This window comes from Myxocyprinus asiaticus, chromosome 17 (genome assembly GCF_019703515.2).
Source record: "Myxocyprinus asiaticus isolate MX2 ecotype Aquarium Trade chromosome 17, UBuf_Myxa_2, whole genome shotgun sequence".
Taxonomy (NCBI): domain Eukaryota; kingdom Metazoa; phylum Chordata; class Actinopteri; order Cypriniformes; family Catostomidae; genus Myxocyprinus; species Myxocyprinus asiaticus.
Window position 1 is genome coordinate 23,885,757 of NC_059360.1, and position 21,690 is coordinate 23,907,446.

The 21,690-nt window shown below is 36.1% G+C and overlaps 3 protein-coding genes across 6 annotated transcripts in view; 2 read left to right on the forward strand and 1 right to left on the reverse strand.

Moving 5' to 3' along the window:
- The window catches only part of evla (Enah/Vasp-like a), a 70,052-nt gene extending 67,750 nt beyond the window's left edge, over nt 1-2,302 (forward strand). For all 4 annotated transcript variants that reach the window (XM_051722156.1, XM_051722158.1, XM_051722155.1 and 1 more), the window contains 3 exons: nt 412-472; nt 588-645; nt 728-2,302. In XM_051722156.1, coding sequence (XP_051578116.1) covers nt 412-472; nt 588-645; nt 728-765 — 157 coding nt within the window. In that variant the 3' untranslated portion in view covers nt 766-2,302. The remainder of the gene's footprint in view (nt 1-411; nt 473-587; nt 646-727) is intronic.
- Nucleotides 2,303-2,414: 112 nt separating this feature from the next.
- degs2 (delta(4)-desaturase, sphingolipid 2) lies at nt 2,415-13,192 on the reverse strand. The gene is made up of 3 exons (XM_051722162.1): nt 12,489-13,192; nt 5,683-6,425; nt 2,415-3,171 (listed from the first exon to the last, which is right to left on the reverse strand). The coding sequence occupies exons 1-3, from the start codon at nt 12,568-12,570 to the stop codon at nt 3,028-3,030; spliced, it is 969 nt and encodes a 322-aa protein (XP_051578122.1). The 5' UTR covers nt 12,571-13,192; the 3' UTR covers nt 2,415-3,027.
- Nucleotides 13,193-13,844: 652 nt separating this feature from the next.
- Nucleotides 13,845-19,734, forward strand: yy1a (YY1 transcription factor a). The gene is made up of 5 exons (XM_051722161.1): nt 13,845-14,479; nt 16,717-16,879; nt 18,185-18,245; nt 18,454-18,612; nt 18,782-19,734. The coding sequence occupies exons 1-5, from the start codon at nt 13,963-13,965 to the stop codon at nt 18,962-18,964; spliced, it is 1,083 nt and encodes a 360-aa protein (XP_051578121.1). The 5' UTR covers nt 13,845-13,962; the 3' UTR covers nt 18,965-19,734.
- The last annotated feature ends 1,956 nt before the right edge of the window (nt 19,735-21,690 follow it).

Consider the following 21,690-nt stretch of genomic DNA (forward strand, 5'->3'; position numbering starts at 1 on the left):
AGCTTATTGTTTGCATATCTCAGTTGCTTGGTTTTCAAATATGAACAGTCATGATTAGAAAGTAAAGCCCACAGAAACTTGATCATGCAATGACCTAAATGCAAGCAAAGCTTGTTTTGCTCACTTTCTGCCAACTGAAAAAGTAGGCTTTATGTTTTGTGTAAGCTCACATTGAGTTTGTGTATACACTTAGAAAGTGACCTCAAAGCTGAATTTTTTATAAAAACTAACATCAATATGTGGTTAATATTTAATTTAATACATCTAGAAATGTACAATTTCACCAGCAAACAAGGCTTGCAGTTATATTTGGATTTCAGATAATATGGTTAGCTGATGTTGTGTGAATATTTAGACTTGTCAATGTTTCCATGGATTTACTGCATCTAAATGTTTATGACATTTGTACAGGGCAAAACCTATTGGAAGCACCAGTGATGCTGAGTCAATTGACTTTGACAGAATGAAACAGGTATGTTTTGTTTTCAAAATATCATTGATTATATCAATCATATCAAAGTAATTAGTTATTAAAATCAGGGTCAACTATTCCGCTAACACTGATAAAAATCTGTTGCATTTTTAAGGAAATCTTGGAAGAGGTTGTGCGGGAGTTGCAGAAAGTAAAAGAAGAAATAATTGATGGTAAGTTAAAAACATGATCATTTGAAATATTTTTGAATATCTATTCAGTTCTTGAAAATATTTATATTTTTGTCTCTTTTAGCCATTAGACGGGAACTGCTAAGAATTGGTTCCACATAGTCTTCTGAAATGTCAAAGACAACGACTGATGATGACTGAAGGTTCGGGGACGTACAGAAAAAGCGCACTAGAAAAAGTTCTTGCAGCATGTCTGCAACATTACGGAAAATTTGCTATTCGGTTGCAGAAATGTTGTGCAGAAACAAGACATTACTGAGAAAGAAAAGAGAAAGCAAAGACATGAAATGGAGTGAGTGAGTGATTATGTGAATGGATGAGTGAATGAACAAGCAGATGGAAATATAGACCTTCACACTGAATTTTCTATTTTCTCCGGTATGAACGTTGAGACAGTCCACTGTGCAGCTTGCTGCTCTCGCTCTTTCAAGTCTTACAGTCAACAAGTTTGAAAATGAATGAAGATATTTTTGTTTTCTAAGTTTGTACTGTTTTATTGATTCATTGGTTATTGTTATTATTGTTAAGAATTGTATTATATTAAATAAGAGAGATACAAAGTTGCACGACAGTTATTGCCAGCCTTTTTATATTTTATATTACTATTCTTATTCTTTGGTTTTCAGTTTTAAAGTAGAACACACAATTGTGCTTAACTGCAGCAATTTACTGCATAATTGAAGCAGTTTCTGATGCGTTTTATTTGGATTTTTTGGCCAATGCAGAAGTTCACTACATTCAACTTTTAGTTTTATTTGATTTGGTATGAAGTAATATATAAACACTCTTTCAGTAAGCTCTAGAGATGGAGTATACTGAAAATTAACTGGCTTAAAATATTCACTAAATTTTTTTAACCCACAATGTATCCTGATTTAATTTATTTTATCTTGATTTTATAAGTTGTTGACATTTGGAAGAACTGACAACTGAATTAAACAACATGAACATTGAATTTGTCACAGTGAATGTAAGATTGTTGATAGAATTAAATAAACTTTAAAGGATTATTCCGGGTTCAATACAAGTTAAGATCATTCGACAGCATTTGTGGCATAATGTTGATTACCATAAAAATTATTTCAACTCGTCCCTCCTTTTCTTCAAAATAAGCAAAAATCGAGGTTACTGTGAGGCACTTACAATGGAAGTGAATGGGGCCAATTTTTGGAGGGTTGAAAGGCAGAAATGTGAAGCTTATAATTTTATAAAAGCACTTACATTAATTCTTCTGTTAAAACTTGTGTATTATGAGCTGTAAAGTTGTTTAAATCGTCATTTTTTACAGTCGTTTTAGGGTGTTTACATTACGTCATTGTAAAATTGGCTAAAACTTTACACAGAAAAGGTTGGTAAGTGATTTTATCACACTAAATCATGTCAACACACATATTATGTCTTGTGGCTATACTTTTGAAACAGTATTTTAACAGTTACAGATTGGCCCCATTTACTTCCATTGTAAGTGCCTCACTGGAACCCAGATTTTTTGATTTTTGCTTTTTTTTTTTTTTTTTTATTAAAGGAAGGACAAGTCAAAATACATTTTTGTGGTAACCAATATTATGCCACAAATGTTGTCGATTGAGCGAAAATTCAATGTACCCATATTCAAATTCATCATTCAGTCATTGCAAGAGACATTACATTTATTGAAATACAGTGCAGAAACAGATATATTCTAAAACTTTGTAATATCAAAGATGGTGCAACAGTGCAAACGACAGAAAATATGAAACACAGAAAATATATATTTTTTAATAATAATAATTTTTTAATTATGCAACAGTGCAAAACACTATTAAACATTAAGTTTTCAAAAAGGGCGTCACAGATGAAACAGCATTTTAAGTTAACTTAAATGCACATATCATCTCAGCACTTCCTTCCTCAGGTACGCCCAGTGGGGCGTCTCAGTCATTGGATAAAGTTGGATGTGAAGATGGCAAGATTCTCTTTTAGTTGAACGTGTATACCATGGGAACAAATCTAAAATATGTTAACAAGTTTCATGTTTTATTTAGGGATGAATATATGAAAACATTGAGATGGTTAACTGGAATTTTATACATGCAAACAATATTTTGATCATGAATCAACATGACCCTGAGTGCAGGGAATGCAAGTTGTTTCAAATACATCCCATAAGTATTGATCTCTACGATGTAGTGGTTGCTTGAGATAGAATTAAGAAGTTTGCAGGTGCAGCTCACTCTTTGTTAGCCCTTTTTATGATCACTATGTGAACATTTTTGTTCCCCTACAAAAGCTAAATGGCCTGAAATGGCCAATTATGTCTCAATTGTTGCTTTGTATGTTGTATAAATACTTTGTGTTATGTTTGGTAAGTAATCTAATACCGAATTATTCCTTTTTGCCTAGTTTGTATTGTCTTTTGATTCTGGCATAGGGGCCAATGCTATCATCAAATACAAAGTCCCACAGAACTCGTATCCAGGATGTGTGCTGAGGGAGTGTGTCATAGTACTCTGCTGCAATTCTCTTGACCTGTAAAATGAGAAAGAACCAAAAATAATACGAGAAAAAATATTACTTGTTAACAAACTGTAAGGGAAGAGCCAATTATATAAAAAAAAAAATTTGTAAATTGCTTTACTGAACTAAGAAATGTAATGCAGCTTGTATGTAAAACGTGGGTGGAGTGGTGGTCGGTTTCCTGTCTATAGCAATCATACTTAACGGTGTAAACATTAACAGACATAATGCAATGTTTAAATAATCAGTTCACAGACATATCTTGGTGGTCCTTTCACACTTAAGGTGTGTAAGCTTAGCAAGCTATTAAATCAATGACATTTTGTCTTATGAAGACTGAATTGTGAAAAAAAGTGTTTAACCAATATTTGTCTTCTAGTTAGTTTCACATTCTTCCTCTTAATCAGTAACATGGTCTAAAAGCAGACCTTTAAAATCAATAAAGTTCATTACATTACCATTTCCACTCAACCTCTATCCAGAAAAGAAAACTTCCTGGGCCTTATCTGGTCTCATTATAGATACTTGCCATTTACATATATCAAAACAGTATAGCAGACAATAGAGCTTTTCAGGTTGTAGTTCTTAAGAAAGAGAATTAGCATATTAGAGCCATTTTTTGAATAGCGGTTTTGGATTCGGAAATAAAATAAGGTCTGTGGTAAACATTACTTGAACTTTCACATTTTGTTCTACAACAAATGTGAAGCGGCTGTGATCATAGATACTTGGAATACTTGGCTCTCGACATCTGTGGTTGAAACAAAATGGCAAGTTACTTGCGGAGGAACTTTTTTTTTTTTTAATAGCAGTTGTGTTTTGGCACTGCTCTTCTGTGTGGACAAATCTGATGGTTTAAGGTACAGTCATATTTGTCTGTATCAACATATCAGTTGATCTGACTAGCTTAACCAAGAATCCCTCATAGTAAGAGAAAAGTCCTACAAGACATATATCCTAAATACATGTAGTCTGAGAAAGTAACTTATCTGCCGGGGGACTTTCTTTGTTTACAGACATGAAATAAAAATGCAAGGACGAATGACAGAAGCCTGAAACTTCCCACCAAATCGACACATTTGAATATAAAATTACTAATGTAGGCTTACTGAAGTGACTTGGGGTAAGGCGAGAACATGGTTTTGAAAGATGAATTTTTTTTATTTATTGTATTAGTAATAGTATTTTGTTCATTTCTAACTAAAAATTAAAAATCTTTTGTTGCATACCTATAAAACAAGCTGATAAATAAGGACTAAAAGTTCAACATGGTCAGTCATTTGTATAGCTCTATTCACAGCACACATCATTTCAAAGCAGCTTCACAAAAAATTATGCTATAACAAAGAAATTAAGCTGTAATGTCTTAAAGCCATCATTGTGCGGTTTGATGAATACTGTGATTGAAGATTATGCCTTAAAAAATATTCTTTGTCTATAGACCCCAAGTGAGCAAGCTGAAGGCGACTGTGGCAATAAACACAAAACTCTATAAGATGTTGGTTAGTGGAGAAAAATAACCATTGGGGAAACCAGGCTAACTGGGGAGCTGGTTCCCCTCTGACCTAACAGCATGAATATATTGCCAATTTTAGTTATTTATGTGTAGCACAAGTCATGGATTAAATTAGTAAACTGAGTAAATGCTGGTGGCCAATTTTTAAACAAAATGGTTTGTATGAACTGTAAGACTAATGACAAAGTCTTTGAAGTCCATCCTGAATTAACTGTGGAAGTGCTCACAAATGCATTGTCCTTTGTTATTTTGCTGATGAAGGCTTTAGTTAGCAATACATTTATTGTCAATGTATTCCATTTTAAAAGTGTAATCCAACCTTTGATCAAGATGAATCAAACAGCCATTGTATTCTTTATGTAGCAACCTATTAGCAACTTTGAAAAACAATGGCTTCAAAATTAATGTGTGTAATTTATTTTGTAGAACAGTGTGAAAGTCTCCAAGTAATATTAACCATAGGCCTATATGAAAATCACTATTCTGAAAACCTATTGAAAATAAAGCATGAGAGTGCCTGCCCAGTTTTTCAAAAATCTTGGTTCCAGAAGTATTTTTCCCATTCATCTTTTCCATAGGGTTTTTACAAAGTTCTTTATAAAAGAGTTCTAAGCTCCAACATTACAACCTTTGATTTGAAGCAAAAACTATTTGAAAATCAGATAAGGTGTCTTTAATAAAGGAATGAACTTCAGTCCCATGAAGCATTGCGAATTACATAATCGGATTAACAATGATGGAAATATATAAAACTATTGATTTAAAGTTATTAATTACAAGTATAGAAACAATATATTTTAATTTTATTGCAAAATATTAATATATTTGCAAATATACAAGTAGTTTGAGAGTCTAGGGAGAATTGGTTGCATCACCCGTGGTGCCATATTCCAAAGGCGAATAAGCCTTCGGGTTTGGCCTACAAATTGACATCAAAAATTAAAAGCTCTATTAGAGGAAAAAGTTTCATAAAAATATTGGAATACAGCCAAGAAAAGACCACTTACATCAGGTAGTTTGCTGCCAGGAATGCTGGGGAAGTCATGGTGCTCCATATGGTATCCCACATTGAAGGTTATGTAGTTGAGGGGGCCGTAATAAGAATAGGTTTCATGACCTTTCATGAACATGTAGTGTTCAGCGATGAAGTGTCCAGAGATGGGGTGTAAGCCCATGCCCAGTATAGACCCAGAGATGAGGTACACTATAGGCTTGAGGCCCCAAAAATAGTAGATGACAATATCGACCACAAACTGCACTGCTGCATTCGTCATCTCCAACCTGGTCACGGGCTTGGGGTTCACAATTAAAGGACGGAGTGCATAGAACAAAGGCTGGAGAAAAAGCCAGATCACCTTCCTCATTGGGGTGCAGAAGAACCAGCCCTCAAAGTCAGTAGGAATATCCACATCCAACCCATCTCCTCCAAGATACCGATGGTGGTCAATGTGGTACTTCTTAAAAGAAGCTGAATAAGGTAAGCCAATGGGCAGATTGGCAAACATGGCAAACCAGCGGTTCCAGCGTGCCTGTTTGTTGCCAAAGGCCACATTGTGTGAAATGTCATGGATGGCTAGGGTCAGAGAGTGGTTAATGCAGCCACCAAATGCATATGCCCAAAACAACACCCACTTCCAAGAGAGGTCATGGACCATGTAACATGCCAAGAGCTGGGTGATTACCATTCCGGACACGACCCACTTTAGCTGGGGGTCATGACCCATCAAAGACTTGATTTCTGGATACTTTGCTAAAGAGAGAGAAATGGGTAAAGTATTATAAGTAATTTAACACTTGAATAGAGAAAATATTTACCTTATATACTCTGATACTGTAAATCTGAGAAATATATAAATATATACTAATGTATCCTGTCAATAAAATATCCTGGTATTATTTTACTACAAAAATCAAAAGTAACAAGAAATTAGATTTTGCCATTAAGATTTTTTAAATTGTGACATTATTTTCATGACAGTTACACACATTTTAGCCCCCAATTCTCATTATAGCATATAATAGTATTATCAGATGATATTCTCTGTACTGCAACATTTAAACAAATGATCATTAATTAAATTGTAATATATTTATATACCATAGTAATCTCCCTTGGTGCTGCCTTTTACTGATTTTAATTAAATCATTTTACAACAGCATCTTTTTTATGGTAATAAGTAAAAACATGACTGTTACAGTGATTAGAATTCCCACTGCAATCAATTTAAATAGTAAAAGTAAGACCACAATATGGTAATGAGAATTTTTGTAATTTTTTTTTTTTTTTTTTTTTTACAGGAGTATCAAACTTTTCCATAATTTTCCTAAATTACTGGCAGTAGTGAAGTGGCCCTTTAAAAGATTAAAGCAATTAGGCTGAAACTGCTGCCCAATTTCTGGAAATTAGCTTTTTGTAAATAGGGATTGTCATGGAATAACATGAAAGTACATTTTTCTACTTAAGAGATAATACTAGTGTATGGAGTACAGTAGTACTTTAATAAAAAATAAAACATAAACCTGGTTCTCATTTCTATTACAGTTGCTAGTGGTAACCTAATAAACACTAAGCCAACCAGTTATTAATCCCCCCCTCCACAAGGGAGAGAACACTCCCCTGACACTGAGCCTTTTTTAATTAGTGGAGTTTGTTTGCCCTGCAAATGTGGTTTAAACATCATCCATTGTGGAACATTCATAAAGAGATTGTGAACAGCAAAGGTCTATTCCATAGCTACCACTTTCACCTGCGCAATAGCATGTGTAAACACATGCAAATATGCCATAACACTTTCATGTGATTTGCATAATGTCTACATGCAAACTCACCATATTGCTGGATTACTTTCACTTCACAAATGCTTGATGCTTAAGTGTTACACATTGTATCATTTTTGTTACTCACCAAGGACTACTACAGTAATAATCATCAAAGTAAGCCGGGTGAAATATGCCCCTCAGTCTTCATTAAACATAGAAATGTTGGTTTCTCTTCCATACATCAAACAGTCTGTATATTTGTTTTGCCTTTATATTTTACATATTGGTCAAAGCAGTGAGCTTCACGTAACCAGCAAAGCTGTGGCTGACAACATTAGGTCTTCACGTGTAATGATGTCTTTGTACACATGCTGGTAAAGATTCTTGGTTGATTTTTCCCAGCCCCTTGTGTCTGTTCTGTACTCTGCTAAACAAGATTGCACCTATAATAGGCTTCTTTGTGTCATGGTAAACCAGAGGTAGGTTTATTTAGTGTTTGTGTTTCAGTTGCTGCGTAAAGATTCTGCATTCAGATGTCAAATGTAAGCCAAAAGCAATACAACTTGTTTCAAGAGATTAATGATTATTGATTATGCAGTGCCATAATGCAGTGTTTCTAAACATTGTCCAAGTTCACCTGTGTAATGAGTAACCAAATTTCATAAAGTGCATAAATAACCCAAGATAGATAACACAGTCGTGCAAATAACTTTATGCATTTTTAAGATAAGAGCATAGTGGCCCCGTTTTTTGAGGGCCATCCTGTGTAATATATACACACATACTGTATACGTATATACACTGCCTGGCCAAAAAAAAGTTGCATACTATAATATTTAATTGGACTGCCTTTAGCTTTGATTAAGGCATGCATTCATCGTGGCATTGTTTAGACAACCTAATGCAACATCACAACATTTATTTCCATCCAGAGTTGCATTCATTTTTGGCCGAGATCTTGTATTGATGACAGGAGAGTAGAATCACTCTGTAAAGTCTTCTCCAGCGCATCCCAAAGACTTTCAGTGGGGTTAAGGTCAGGACTCTGTGGTGGCCAATTCATGTGTGAAAATGATTCCTCATGTTTCCTGAACCAATCTTTCACAATTTGAGCCCGATGAATCTTGGCATTGTTGTCATGGAATATGCCCATGCTGTCAGTGAAGAAAAAATCTATTGATGGGATAACCTGGTCATTCAGTACATTCAGGTACTCAGCTGACTTCATTTTATTGCCGCATAACGTTGTTGAGCCTAGACCTGACCAACTGAAGCAACCCCAGATCATAACTCTGCCTCCAGAGGCTTGTACAGTGGGCACTATGCATGACGGGTGCATCGCTTCATGCGCTTCCCTTCTTACCCTGTGTTGGACAGTTCTTAACCCAATTTCAGTGATTTCAGAAATCTCTTTAGTTGTTTTCTTTGTTTGATGCAGGCCAGTAATTTGCCCCTTCTGAAACACAGTAACATCTTTTCCATGACCATGGTATACGTATTCCGACATGGTTGTTTAAGAAATGAGAAGCTACACACTGCATCAGTTAGGGTTAAAAGAAATGTTTCCAGCTGAAACATATTAATCACTGCAATAATGATCCAATCATAGACTTAAGTATTTGCTTATTTAAATCCAAATGACGATTGTTTTTTTGGCCAGGCAGTTTTGGATATCTACGTTACCGGTCAAAAGTTTTGAAACACCTACTCATTCTTTATTATAATTTTTTTCTTCACATTTTAGAATAATAGTAAAGTCATCAAAACTATGGAATAACATAAATGGAACTATGGGAATTGTGTTGTGACTAAACAAAATCCAAAATAAATCAAAACTGTATTATATTTTAGCATCTTCAAAGTAGTCACCCTTTGCCTAGATTTTGCAGACATGTACTCTTGACATTTTCTCAACCAACTTCTTGAAGTATCACCCTGGGATGCTTTTTAAACAGTATTGAAGCAGTTCCCATCTATATGTTGGGCACTTATTGGCTGCTTTTCTTTATTATTTGGTCCAAGTCATCAATTTCAAAAAAAAAAAAATTTATTATTAAAGTTTAGTTTTATAATGAAATAAAATCATATGGTGGCACAATTATATTTTTGTCTACAAATCAAATTTCAAACATTTAAGCATACACCTTCAGATCAAAAGATTTTTAAGATCATGAGAAACATTTCAGTCAAGTGTTTCAAAACTTTTGACCGGTAGCGTATGTACATACATACATACATACACACACACACACACACACACGCATACAGTACATTGGCACCCTTGGTAAATATGAGCAAAGAAGGCTTTGAAAAAAAATCTGCATTGTTTATCCTTTTGATCTTTCAGAAAAATTCATAAAAATGTTACCTTTAAATGAAGTAAAACAATTGAAAGAGGGGAAATCTCTCATTTTTAAATAAATATTTTTTCTCCAAAACACATTGGCCACAATTATTGGCACCCCTAGAAATTCTTATGAGTAAACTATATCTGAAGTATATTCCCATTCATATTTAACATTTTTTTTTAGTGCACCTGGGTGACTAGGAACATGAAATTGTTCAGCCATGACTTTGTTTCAGAGGGGTATAAATATGAAATAACACACAAGCCAAATTCCCTTAGTCATCTATCACAATGGGTAAGACTAAAGAATATAGTTCTGATGTGTGGCAAAAGGTTGTTGAGCTTCACAAAATGGAAAATGGCTATAAGAAAATAGCCAAAGCATTGAAAATGCCCATTTCCACCATCAGAGCAATAATTAACAAGTCCAATCAACTAGAGATCTTAAGAATCGACCTGGAAGAGGATGCGTGTCTATATTGTCTCCAAGCACAGTGAGGAGGATGGTTCAAGTTGCCAAAAATTTTCAATGGATCACAGCTGGAGAATTGCAGAAATGAGTTGGGTCTTGGGGTCAGAAAGTCTCCAAAACTACAATCAGACATCACCTACATCACCAAGTTGTTTGGGAGGGTTTCAAGAAAAAAGCCTCTGCTCTCATCGAACAACAAACTCAAACATCTTCAGTTTGCTAGACACTACTGGAACTTCAAATGCAACCGGGTTCTATGGTCAGATGAAGAAAAAAAAAAAAAATGCTTTTTGGCAGGAAAACACCAGAGATGGGTTTGGCGCACACAGAGATGAAGTACCACCCAATGACTAAGCTTAAATGTGGTGATGGATCTTTAATGTTGTGGGGCTGTTTTTCTGCCTGAAGTACTGGACATCTTGTTGGGGTACATGGCATCACAGACTCTGTCAAATACCAACAGATAAAAAAAAATCAAAACCTGGCTGCCTCTGCCAGAAAGCTTAAAATGAGCCCTGGTTGGATCTTCCAGCAGGACAGTGATCCAAAACAAACATCAAAATCAACACAAAAATGGTTCACTGACCACAAAATCAAGGTTCTGCAATGGCCATCCCAGTCTCCTGACCTGAACCCCATAGAACACCTGTGGGGTGAACTGAAGAGGAGAGTCCACCAACGTGGACCTCTGAATTTGAAGGATCTGTAGAGATTCTGTATAGAGGAATGATCTCAGATCCCTTGACAGGTGTTCTCCAACCTCATTATGCATTATAGGAAAAGACTCAGAGCTGTTATCCTGGCAAAGGGAGGTTGCACAAAGTAATGAATAAAAGGGTGCCAATAATTATGGCCAATGCGTTTTGGAGAAAAATATTTATTTAATAATGAGACATTTCTCCTGTTTCAATTTTTTACTTAATTTAAAGGTTAGATTTTTGTGAATTATTTGAATGAAAGATCAAAAAGATAAACAATGCAGATTGTTTTTCAAAGTCTTCTTTGCTCATATTTACCAAGGGTGCCAATATTTTTGGCCACCACTGTACATACATACAGTGTATATACAGTATATATATATATATATATATGTGTGTGTGTGTGTGTATGTATGTATACATAAATAACCCTTTAATATGAGAGCTATAACTAGACAAACAAAATTGCACTCTGGTATAGAATTATTAATCGCACAAAACAACATTTAATATGTATAAATGAATTCACACCCATAACCACAAAACCTTTTTTTTTTTTTTTTTTTTAAGTTTGTACACAGCATTTGAGCTGTTATCCCTTCTGGAATAGTCTGAAGATGATGCATACACCATTAATATTTGAAGAGGTTGAGGTGTAGAACTACCCATGCAAGTTCACAACATCATATAAGGGGCTTTTATGGTGGGGGGTGGGGGTTAAAAACAAAATTTGTTTTATAACATCCCATGTGACTGATCATTGTGTGACTGCATCATCACCTTTATAGTCATAAGACTGCTAATGTGTCTTGTTACCAAACAAGCCCCATTGCTTTTGTTCCTCAAGTCAAAGACAGAAGCCTGGAATCAGTTTACACAAAATTATCATCCCCTGCAGCCATGCATATGACTAATGACAATGTTACATCTCAAATACATGTAGAAGCAGGAGTTGATACCTAGGAAACATATAAAGAACTGCACAACAGAATATGTAAATAACATTAAATTAACGTGGAATATACTGATTCTCCCACTTCCCTCTTCCCACTTCACTCACTCACTCACACACACATACACACACACACACACACACACACACACACACACACACACACACACACACACACACACACTCTTCCGGAGAAAGTAATCGGTAATGTTGGAATCTTATATATATATATATATATATATATATATTACAATTTTATAGTAGTTCGGGAAATGGCACCTGGTTTTTCTGAATCCCTACATAATTAGTCACTTTGATTATACCGTGACAAGGACACTCAAGATGAGACAAAGTGTTCCTTGGCACACTTAAGTTTGATCTGTCTTTGCCAGCACAAGATATAAATCCAGATGAGAAGATTTAATAATCCAAATAAAGCAGTAAATTAGTCAATCACGCTTACATGTCATTCAAACAAGCCAAGTCACCTGTAAAACTTGTTTTAGCGTTTGATCCTCGAATTCTAGTTTACAACATATTCTACTGACGGAAGGTTGTCCTTCTATAATTTAATTTAAGCATACCTAATATTTCTTTTCTTCTCCACGTATGCGGTTGCTCATTGTAGACCCATTCAAATTCCCATCGTCCACCTGCTTTCCCCATTTTACACCTCTGTGGCCGGTGTGCCGCTAGTGTAATGATCTCAGGTGATTCCTCGCTTTCTAGACTCGTTTCGGACACGCCCTCTTAGATAAGAGAATCAATAGGTGTGCCTGAGAACCAACAGTAAAACTAACTTCAACCGAAACCCTAACGGAGATACAGCCGCTGCTGTAAAGTCTTTGAAGCAAATATATCAAGCAGTTTTCTTCTTTCCACCAAGGAAATCCTTGCAACGGATGGGGAATACCTGTGGAATGGTTTTCAGTGTGGTTTGAATAATACGCAATTGCTGTCCTTTTCTGCATATCGCTGCCCCCTTCCGCATATCGGGGCGCCGTTTAGTGGCGCGTTCTGCATAACGCGGCGCCCCAATGGCCAGTCCGCCACTGTATTTGTATGACAAATTGCTTGCATTGTTCCTCATTTGAAAGTCGCTTTGGATAAAAGCATCATGTAAATGACTAAATGTAAATATAATGTAAATGATTTGTTGTTGACATGATTTTGTTGATTTTTGCCATAAATGCAGTCTTATGGATTACTTTTATGCTGCCTTTATATGCTTTTTGGACCTTCAAAGTTCTGCATTGTATGGACCTACAGAGCTGAGATATTCTTCTAAAAATCTTTGTTTGTGTTCTGCAGAAGAAAGAACGTCATACACATCTGGGATATTATGAGGGTGAGTGAATGATGAGAGAATTTTAATTTTTGGGGTGAACTATCCCTTTAAGAAGAGTATACAGTATTTAGCCAAGTGTAAAACAAGATTAGACTGCTTTCTCATAATCTATAAAACTAAACTAAATGTTAATGCAACAAGAACATAGACGTACATCCCTAACATTGCCGGATAAATAAATTGCAATTCCTTAACGTCACATGTTTTTTTTTTCTAAAGATAAAAAAGGTTAACATATGATTGTGATTGATGTCTTTTACAAAATGTGAGAAATCTGGTTTACATAGAGCTAATGTTTCTTGTGTATATGGTTTTAACCCAGTATAATTAATAACTGTACAATGTATATGCCTGCTTCTTTACATCTCAAAATATCATATTTAAAATAAAATATCACATCAAATACACAAATTCTTATCACACAGTTTTTAACAAATTCACAAATTCTTTATCACACACAGTTTCCTCTGAAAAACCTACAAATCCATCCTCAGCACTCAACTGAGCTGAGCAACCTGAGAATGAGGTCAAATGAGAAAGTAGATCTCGCGAGATTTCGCATGTGTGATACTCAGGGAGTCCGTGAACGGGAGTCACTCAGAGTGGGACGGAGTTATGCCTGTTTGTTAGTGCAGAAGGTGGGGGAGAGTGGGTCGTTGACTTGACACTGCGGTTGCTTGAATTTAGTTTGGAGCGCAAGAAAGCCAAGAATGGCGTCAGGCGAAACACTGTATATTGAGACCGACGGCTCTGAGATGCCGGCCGAGATAGTGGAGCTGCATGAAATCGAAGTTGAGACCATTGAGACTACAGTGGTCGAAGACGACGACGACGATGACGATGAGCACCAGCAGATGATCGCTCTGCAGCCTCTGGTTTCAGACGATCCTAATCATGTAAACCATCAGGAGGTGATTTTGGTGCAAACTCGAGAGGAGGTCGTGGGCTGCGATGATTCAGACCTCCATGCGGACGACAGTTTCGAGGATCAAATCCTCATTCCCGTCCCCGTGCCGGTGGCAGAGGAGGAATATATCGAGCAGACTTTAGTGACTGTGTCCGGCAAGAACCCGTCGGGTCGGATGAAGAAAGGGGGAGGCAGCGGGAAAAGAGTGGTCAAAAAAAGCTTCTTAAGCTCGGCCGAGGCGAGCGGACGCAAATGGGAACAGAAGCAAGTGCAGATAAAAACACTGGAGGGGGAGTTTTCCGTCACTATGTGGGCATCGGGTAAGTTTTGACAGTGTGAGATGATTCCGATCAAGTGCTTTGTTCTCGTGCACTGAAACAAGGCCTCGTGCAGGCCTTCTTGTTGTCGATGCTGCATAAAGCTGCCTGATCGCATAGTGCTAGAAACGATTTTCGGGCTGTTAAACCACTTATGATGGTGTTGCCCGGTCTAGATGTTTTTGTTTTGATGGGAAGCCATGTTTTAAGTGTGGATGGGCGCCGCCATATTCCTCCAGACCATTATGGCGGCGGCCCCGAAACATGGCGGGTGTGTGAGCGGGGAAAGATGGCGGCGGGAGCGGAGAGAGGCGCTCTGAGTCCGCCGCGTTCTGCTGCAGGCCGCAATGGCGCAGCTTTGTTTGAAGAAGGGGAGGGACCGCTGCAGTCACACGATCTGTTAGCCTGCAAACTCGAGCCAACAACGCTTCCTTACCTCATTAAACAAATGTTACCGTGTATTTAAAGCGTACAACTGAGTTGAGAAACATCTAAACCGTTGTGTGTGTTGTTGAGAGATAACACCCCATCAGTTTTAGGAGACGTGTCAGCGTTTCAACGGTCATGAACATTTTAAAATTGTGATTTCCAGGCCTGAAAAAGTCACGAAATTGATCAAATCTTATTATAATCCTACTTCGTGATTTTCTAGTTATACTCGGCTCTTAAATATTTTCATCGCGGAAATCCACTGGTCAAAAAGTGTGATTTTTGGTAATTAAGAGTTGTGGAAATTTTTGTAGTGATTAAACATTTTCCTAGTTAAACCTCATTTTAAGACTCCATCGGCTATAAATTTTAATATGTGATTGAAATCTACAAAAATGAAGAGGCCATTTTTTTATTTATTTTTTTATTAAACAATATGATATTTATAAAAGCAATTCAAAGGTAAATGGACAGTAAAGCAAGCCACATGCATTAAAACAGAAATGTCAACACTAGTACTTCAGTACAAAGATATTAACAAAACAGTAATGAAGCAAAGAGGGGCTTTTTATTCATCTTTAATCAAATTAAAGGAATATTCCGGGTTCAATACAAGTTAAGCTCAATCGACAGCATTTGTGGCATAATATTGATTACCACAAAAATTTATTTGGACTCATCCCTCCTTTTCTTTAAAAGAAGCGAAAATCTGGTTTACAGTGAGGCACTTACAATGGAAGTGAATGGGGCCAATTTGTAAACATTAAAATACTGTTTCAAAAGTATAGCCACACGACATAAACAGTAAACGTGTTAAAATGATTTTAGTGTGGTAACATCGCTTACTAACCTTTTCTGTGTAAAGTTATAGCCAATTTTAGAACTTAATTGCCATGTCAACAAACCCTAAAACGACTGTAAAAATGATGATATAAACAACTTTACAGCACAAATAATACATGAGTTTTAACAGAAGAATTAATGTAAGTGCTTTTATAAAATTATAAGCTTCACATTTCTGCCTTTAAACCCTCCGAAAATTTGGTCCCATTCACTTCCATTGCTCTTCCTCGCTGTAACCTCGCCTTTTCCTTCTTTTATTTTAAGAAAAGGACAGATGAGTCAATTTATTTTTGTGGTAATCAACACTGTCACAAATGCTAAACTTGTATTGAACCTGGAATATTTCTTTAAGGTCTTTGCAGGCTTGTTTATTTTTCATACATTGTAAGGAAGGAAAATGGTTACGAATAAGATCTTTTTGATCTTTTTTATTTTGAACTGAATAACAAGGTTTTGTCTTCACACGTGCATTTATGAATAAATGTTTTTACAGAGAACAAACATTACATTAATGAAAAATTATACTTTCTTGTCCAGTAGTGTTGGTCAAAATGTTTGGGAAACCTGACTTATTTGTAAATTATTATCAGACAAATGCACAATTTTTTATTGGTTTTAATTTAGTTTTAAATTGAACATTTGCAGGACGATTTTAAAATAGTTAAAATACTTTGCTAATATGAATAGATTGAAATTTGTATGTCTTTATGAATAATGCAAAATTATTATTTATTATAGCCTACATTCATTTGCTAACTCTACCTAAGTTAATGTATTGTTCAAGGATGTTCAGTTGATTTGTTGTTGAAATGATTTTGTTGATTTCGCCACAAATGCATTAACTATTTAATTGCTGTATTTGTCCCCAGAGTCCTTGCCTTATCATGAATACAGGCTGTTTGATTAGATTATGCATTTAAGTATTTAAACTATTGTGCCTTTTAAACATCTCATCTTGTTTTGTACAGATGATAAGAAGGATGTTGATCATGAGACTGTGGTGGAGGAGCAGATTATTGGAGAAAACTCTCCTCCAGATTACTCCGAGTACATGACAGGAAAGAAACTGCCCCCTGGTGGCATACCTGGCATTGACCTGTCAGACCCCAAGCAGCTGGCAGAGTTTGCAAGGTGGGTAACAGCCAGTTGCATGAAATTTGTTATAGTATTATGGTTGAGTGCTGTAGCTAAGAGTATTAAAGGAAGCATTTAGCATGGGAGAAATTTACATTATAAAATTTGTCACATTTTCATGTGCGTTTATCAGAATCAGAATGAGCTTTATTACCAAGTATGCAAGGAATTTGTCATGTTGACAGAAGCTTCCAGTGTAAAGAGAATGCAACCATATATACATGCATACAAACATATACATTTAAACATATATACATATAGTGACATAAAAATAAGATATAACAGATAAATAAAAAGAGAAATATACAATAGCACAATAATGTTGTTTGAATATTTTATATACAGTTATGTGCAGTACATGTGATGTAATGTATTGAAGAAGAGGTAGGATATGTTAAAAAATATAAATGAAATATGGATATAAATAGGAGTGGATGGATTGAATATTGCACATGGTTGTACAGACCAAAGGAAAGTATTTGGGGGCAGTTTTAACTGTTCATGAGGTGTATGGCCTGAGGGAAAAAACTGTTCCTGTGCCTGGCTGTTCTGGTGCTCTGTAGCGCCGGCCAGAGTGCAACAGTTCGAAAAGGAAGTGTGCTAAGTGAATTGGGTCAATAGTGATTTTACCAGCCCTTTTCCTCAGTCTGGATGTGTACAGTTCTAGCAGGGTGGGTAGGGCAGTGCCAGTAATCCTCTCAGGAGTCCGAACTATCCTTTTGAAATCTTCTGATGTCTGACTTGGTAGCTGAACCAAACCAGACAGTTATTGAAGTGCAGAGGACAGACCCAATAACTGCTGAGTAGAACTGTATCAGCAGTGCCTGTGACAGGTTGAACTTCCTCAGCTGGTGAAGGAAGTACAACCTCTGCTGGGCCTTTTTCACAATGGAGTCAATGTGTGTCTCCCACTTCAGGTCCTGTGAGATGGTAGTGCCCAGGAACCTGAATGACTCCACTTCAGCCACTTGTGTAGTGATTGTTAGCTTAGTCTGACTTTGAAAGCACATTTATTAGCGAAATATATACTATGACATTTCATTTCGATACAGACTGTATATTTGGGTCTTATATTTGTCAAACCTCTCACAGTTTTGAATGACTGGTTTACAGGTACAAAAAGTCTTATAGTATATATTTCTGTTTTGTAGACAAGCAACTAACCGGCTTTCATTTTTGACTTAATGTATTTGGAAACATGCACTTACTGGCAAAACTGGTATTGACACGGGTGTTAATGGAATTCTTAGAAAAAGCAGCATGACATACAGTCATTTATTTTCTCTATTTTTCACATTACAGAATGAAGCCACGGAAAATAAAGGAGGATGACTCTCCAAGGACAATAGCATGCCCCCACAAAGTGAGTGCCTGGTTTTTATGTTTAAGATAAACATTGAAAAAATGTTTACATCCACAAAGCTTGTCACTCTTGTTTAAATGAGAAAAAACCTCTTGTTACTCTCCGTAGCAGAAGTGATGTACTCATTTTAGATATTATTACTTTGCATCACCTTCAAGATGACATTATTGTTTACTGTAGGATTTTAATTATTAATGTCGTCTTTTAGGGTTGCACAAAAATGTTTCGAGATAACTCCGCAATGAGAAAGCACTTGCACACTCACGGGCCACGGGTTCATGTCTGCGCTGAATGTGGAAAGGCATTTGTGGAAAGTTCCAAGCTAAAACGACATCAGTTGGTCCATACTGGTGAAAAGCCTTTCCAGGTAAGATTTATTTTACTACTTTGTATTAGAGATTTTTAAAAAGCTTTAGCACATTACTGAACAAAACATATTGTTATATATAAATCTGTTAGTTGCAGTTAAGTACTCTGTATTCATAAATAATTTGTTCATAATGTCCTAATGTTATATAATTGTTTTTTGTCCACAGTGTACATTTGAGGGTTGCGGTAAACGTTTCTCATTGGACTTTAACTTGCGCACACATGTGCGGATTCACACTGGCGACAGACCTTACGTTTGCCCATTCGATGGCTGCAACAAGAAATTCGCTCAGTCCACCAACCTGAAGTCTCATATTTTGACACACGCAAAAGCTAAAAACAATCAGTGAGGTTGTTTGCTCTGGAATGATCCCTAAAGACTCAGTCCGACAGCAGCTTCCTGTGCTCAAACCCACTTTGTATGTTGTTTCTAGATCCATTGTTTCCCCTAAGAGAATCTCGGCGCACTTAGGGGAATTAAAATGTGGATGAGGACCTGACACCAAACTATCCCGTCAACCTGAATTAAATGCATAACTTTCCAGTTATGAGAGTTTCTTCTTTTGAAGATGTGATTGTTTTCGTGGACCCTCATTCACATACAGTATAAGATGCTCATTCTCCTGAGCCCAAAGAAGCAAATTTTTCCATCTGTGTATCTATTTCTACCAGTTTGCAAAGACCGCTTTTTAGATGTCTTCAAAGTGTGCATATTGTACACTTTTTAGAGCGTAGAGCTGTTGTGTGTGTGTGTGTGTGTGTGTGTGTGTGTGTGTGTGTGTGTGTGTGTGTGTGTGTGTGTGTGTGTGTGTGTGTGTGTGTGTGTGTGTGTGTGTGTGTGTGTGTGTGTGTGTGTGTGTGTGTGTGTGTGTGTGTGTGTGTGTGTGTGTGTTGTCCCTGAGACTTAAAACCTGTGAATGCTTTTCTTTAAGGAGAATGAGATGCCGTTCAGCTTTTTCAGTGTAAATAGAGCTTTTCTTTGTGAGGGGTATCCTGTGCAGGTATCTCATTTTGTATACCTGTCCTGTACAAATGTTTTGAAATCATGTAGATAATAGAGATGTTGATTAGATTGTGTTTAACCAATTAAAACCGTTTTATCCAGCTTCAGGAAATACTATTACAGACACATGCCTTCTTTTGTAACACAATAACAATCTACTCAGTATGTGAAAAGAATTTTCCTTTAAATTCTCTAATTTATTTAATATGGAATAAAGCTAAACTTCCCTGTACAGTTGCCAAGAGCCTTATGTTCTATCATAATGCTGTCTGTCTGCTGAAGTGTCCTATTATTTGTTTTTGAAATATTAGAATTTGTGAAGCTTTTACATTTCATTTTGATTTAAATAACTGATTTTTAGCCACCTGAATGCTACATAGGTCTGATAATGGTAATGCTGTGAGTCACCATATTGCCTGTAGACAAAGTTAACCAACATCAGTAAACATAAAATGGGATAAATACATATCTCTGGAATAATTCTGACATGAAAGGATCATAATTGACAGTGCAGTATCACCCACACTGCTTGAATAAGTCTGCTAGTGTTATTTACAGAGTTGGGAGGGTTATTTTTGAAAATTTCACTACAGATTACAGAATACATGCTGTAAAATGTAATTTGTAACGTAGTCCATTAGATTACTCAAGGTCAGTAACGTATTCTAAATACTTTGGATTACTTCTTCAACACTGGTAGATTTTTTCACTTGTTTTGACTATAAAAACTCTGCCAGTACAGTAAGACAAAATACACATGTTAAAAATACATTCTCTGAAAAACCTAAATATCTTATGCAGTGTTGTTTCTAAAACAAGATCAATCAAATTGATCTTGTTTTAAGGATTTTTAGATATTTTTACAGGAAAACAAATACAGAAATTATTATCAAGAATATGATTTGTGCCCTAATATCAAAGGTCTTACTAGAAAAAAATAAATTATGATCCAACATAAATTTTCTTGATTAAAAAAAAATATGATTGTGCCTGGTAACGTGCATGTAAAATGGCTAGAAATAGCATTTTAGCTTAGCGTAAAGCTGACAATTTACTCAAGGTTTATTTCTATTTCTTCTGCTCCAAACTTACTTCAAACTTACTTCACTGTCTGCTCATTTGAACGTAACACATCATAAGAAAGTGTTTCACCGCTGTTCAAATGCACTTTAGATCGCATCATTTATATGTATAAATGTTTTCCATCTGAAAGGACTAAATATTAAATGAAACAAATGACAATAAAATGCAAAGTAATCTCTTCAGTAATCAAAATACTTTTGAATGTAACTGTATTCTAATTACCATTTATTAGGGCCCGAGCGCCGATGGCGTGAGGACCCTATTGTTCTTCCAGGTGTTTGTTTTTATAAATTTTTTTGTTTTCCCAAATGAATTGCATTTTTGAGGGCCTAAACATACTTGAAAACTTATGAAACTTTGCACACGCATCAGAAGTGGCGAAAATTTACATCTGATATGGATTTCAGAATTAGGTGTGGTAAAATGGCTCAATAGCGCCACCTACAAACTTTCAACGATGTGCACTTTACGCTACATTTCACCTACGCGTACGAAAATCGGTACACACGTGAAACATGCCAATACCTACAAAAAAGTCTATTGGACCCATGCCCTACACGCAACAGGCATTTTGATTTTTCTCTTACATTTTTGCTCAGTTTTTGTTGACAGTAAGTCAACCATTTTGATTTTTGCTCAGTTTTTGCCATTTCCAGGCCTCGTACCTTAACGAACTCCTCCTAGAGATTAAATCAGATCAACATCATATTCGGTTATTCTAATCTAAAGGCCTTGGTGATGCTAAATTGCGAAGCTTTTGAGTTTTCACTGCACGGCGTAGCCATGATGGTCTGACAAAGTTCAATGTTTCGCCATGAAAAAGGAAGTTGTTATAACTCAAACATACAATGTCCAATCTGCCCCAAACGTCACATGTTTGATAACAATCCTGGCCTGAATACACCTACGTGCAAATATTCAGTTATAGTCATAGAGCCACCTACTGGCAACAGCCAATTCCAGGTCTTGTACTTTAACAAGCTCCTCCCA

Coding starts and splice junctions, on each gene's coding strand:
- degs2 (XM_051722162.1), bottom strand. CDS start 12,570: ATGGGGAAAGCAGGTGGACGATGGGAATTTGAATGGGTCTACAATGAG. Junction 6,426..12,488: donor GAGAAGAAAAGAAATATTAG/GTATGCTTAAAT, acceptor CTCTCTCTTTAG/CAAAGTATCCAGAAATCAAG. Junction 3,172..5,682: donor CTGGCAGCAAACTACCTGAT/GTAAGTGGTCTT, acceptor CTCATTTTACAG/GTCAAGAGAATTGCAGCAGA.
- yy1a (XM_051722161.1), top strand. CDS start 13,963: ATGGCGTCAGGCGAAACACTGTATATTGAGACCGACGGCTCTGAGATG. Junction 14,480..16,716: donor CGTCACTATGTGGGCATCGG/GTAAGTTTTGAC, acceptor TGTTTTGTACAG/ATGATAAGAAGGATGTTGAT. Junction 16,880..18,184: donor CAGCTGGCAGAGTTTGCAAG/GTGGGTAACAGC, acceptor TTCACATTACAG/AATGAAGCCACGGAAAATAA.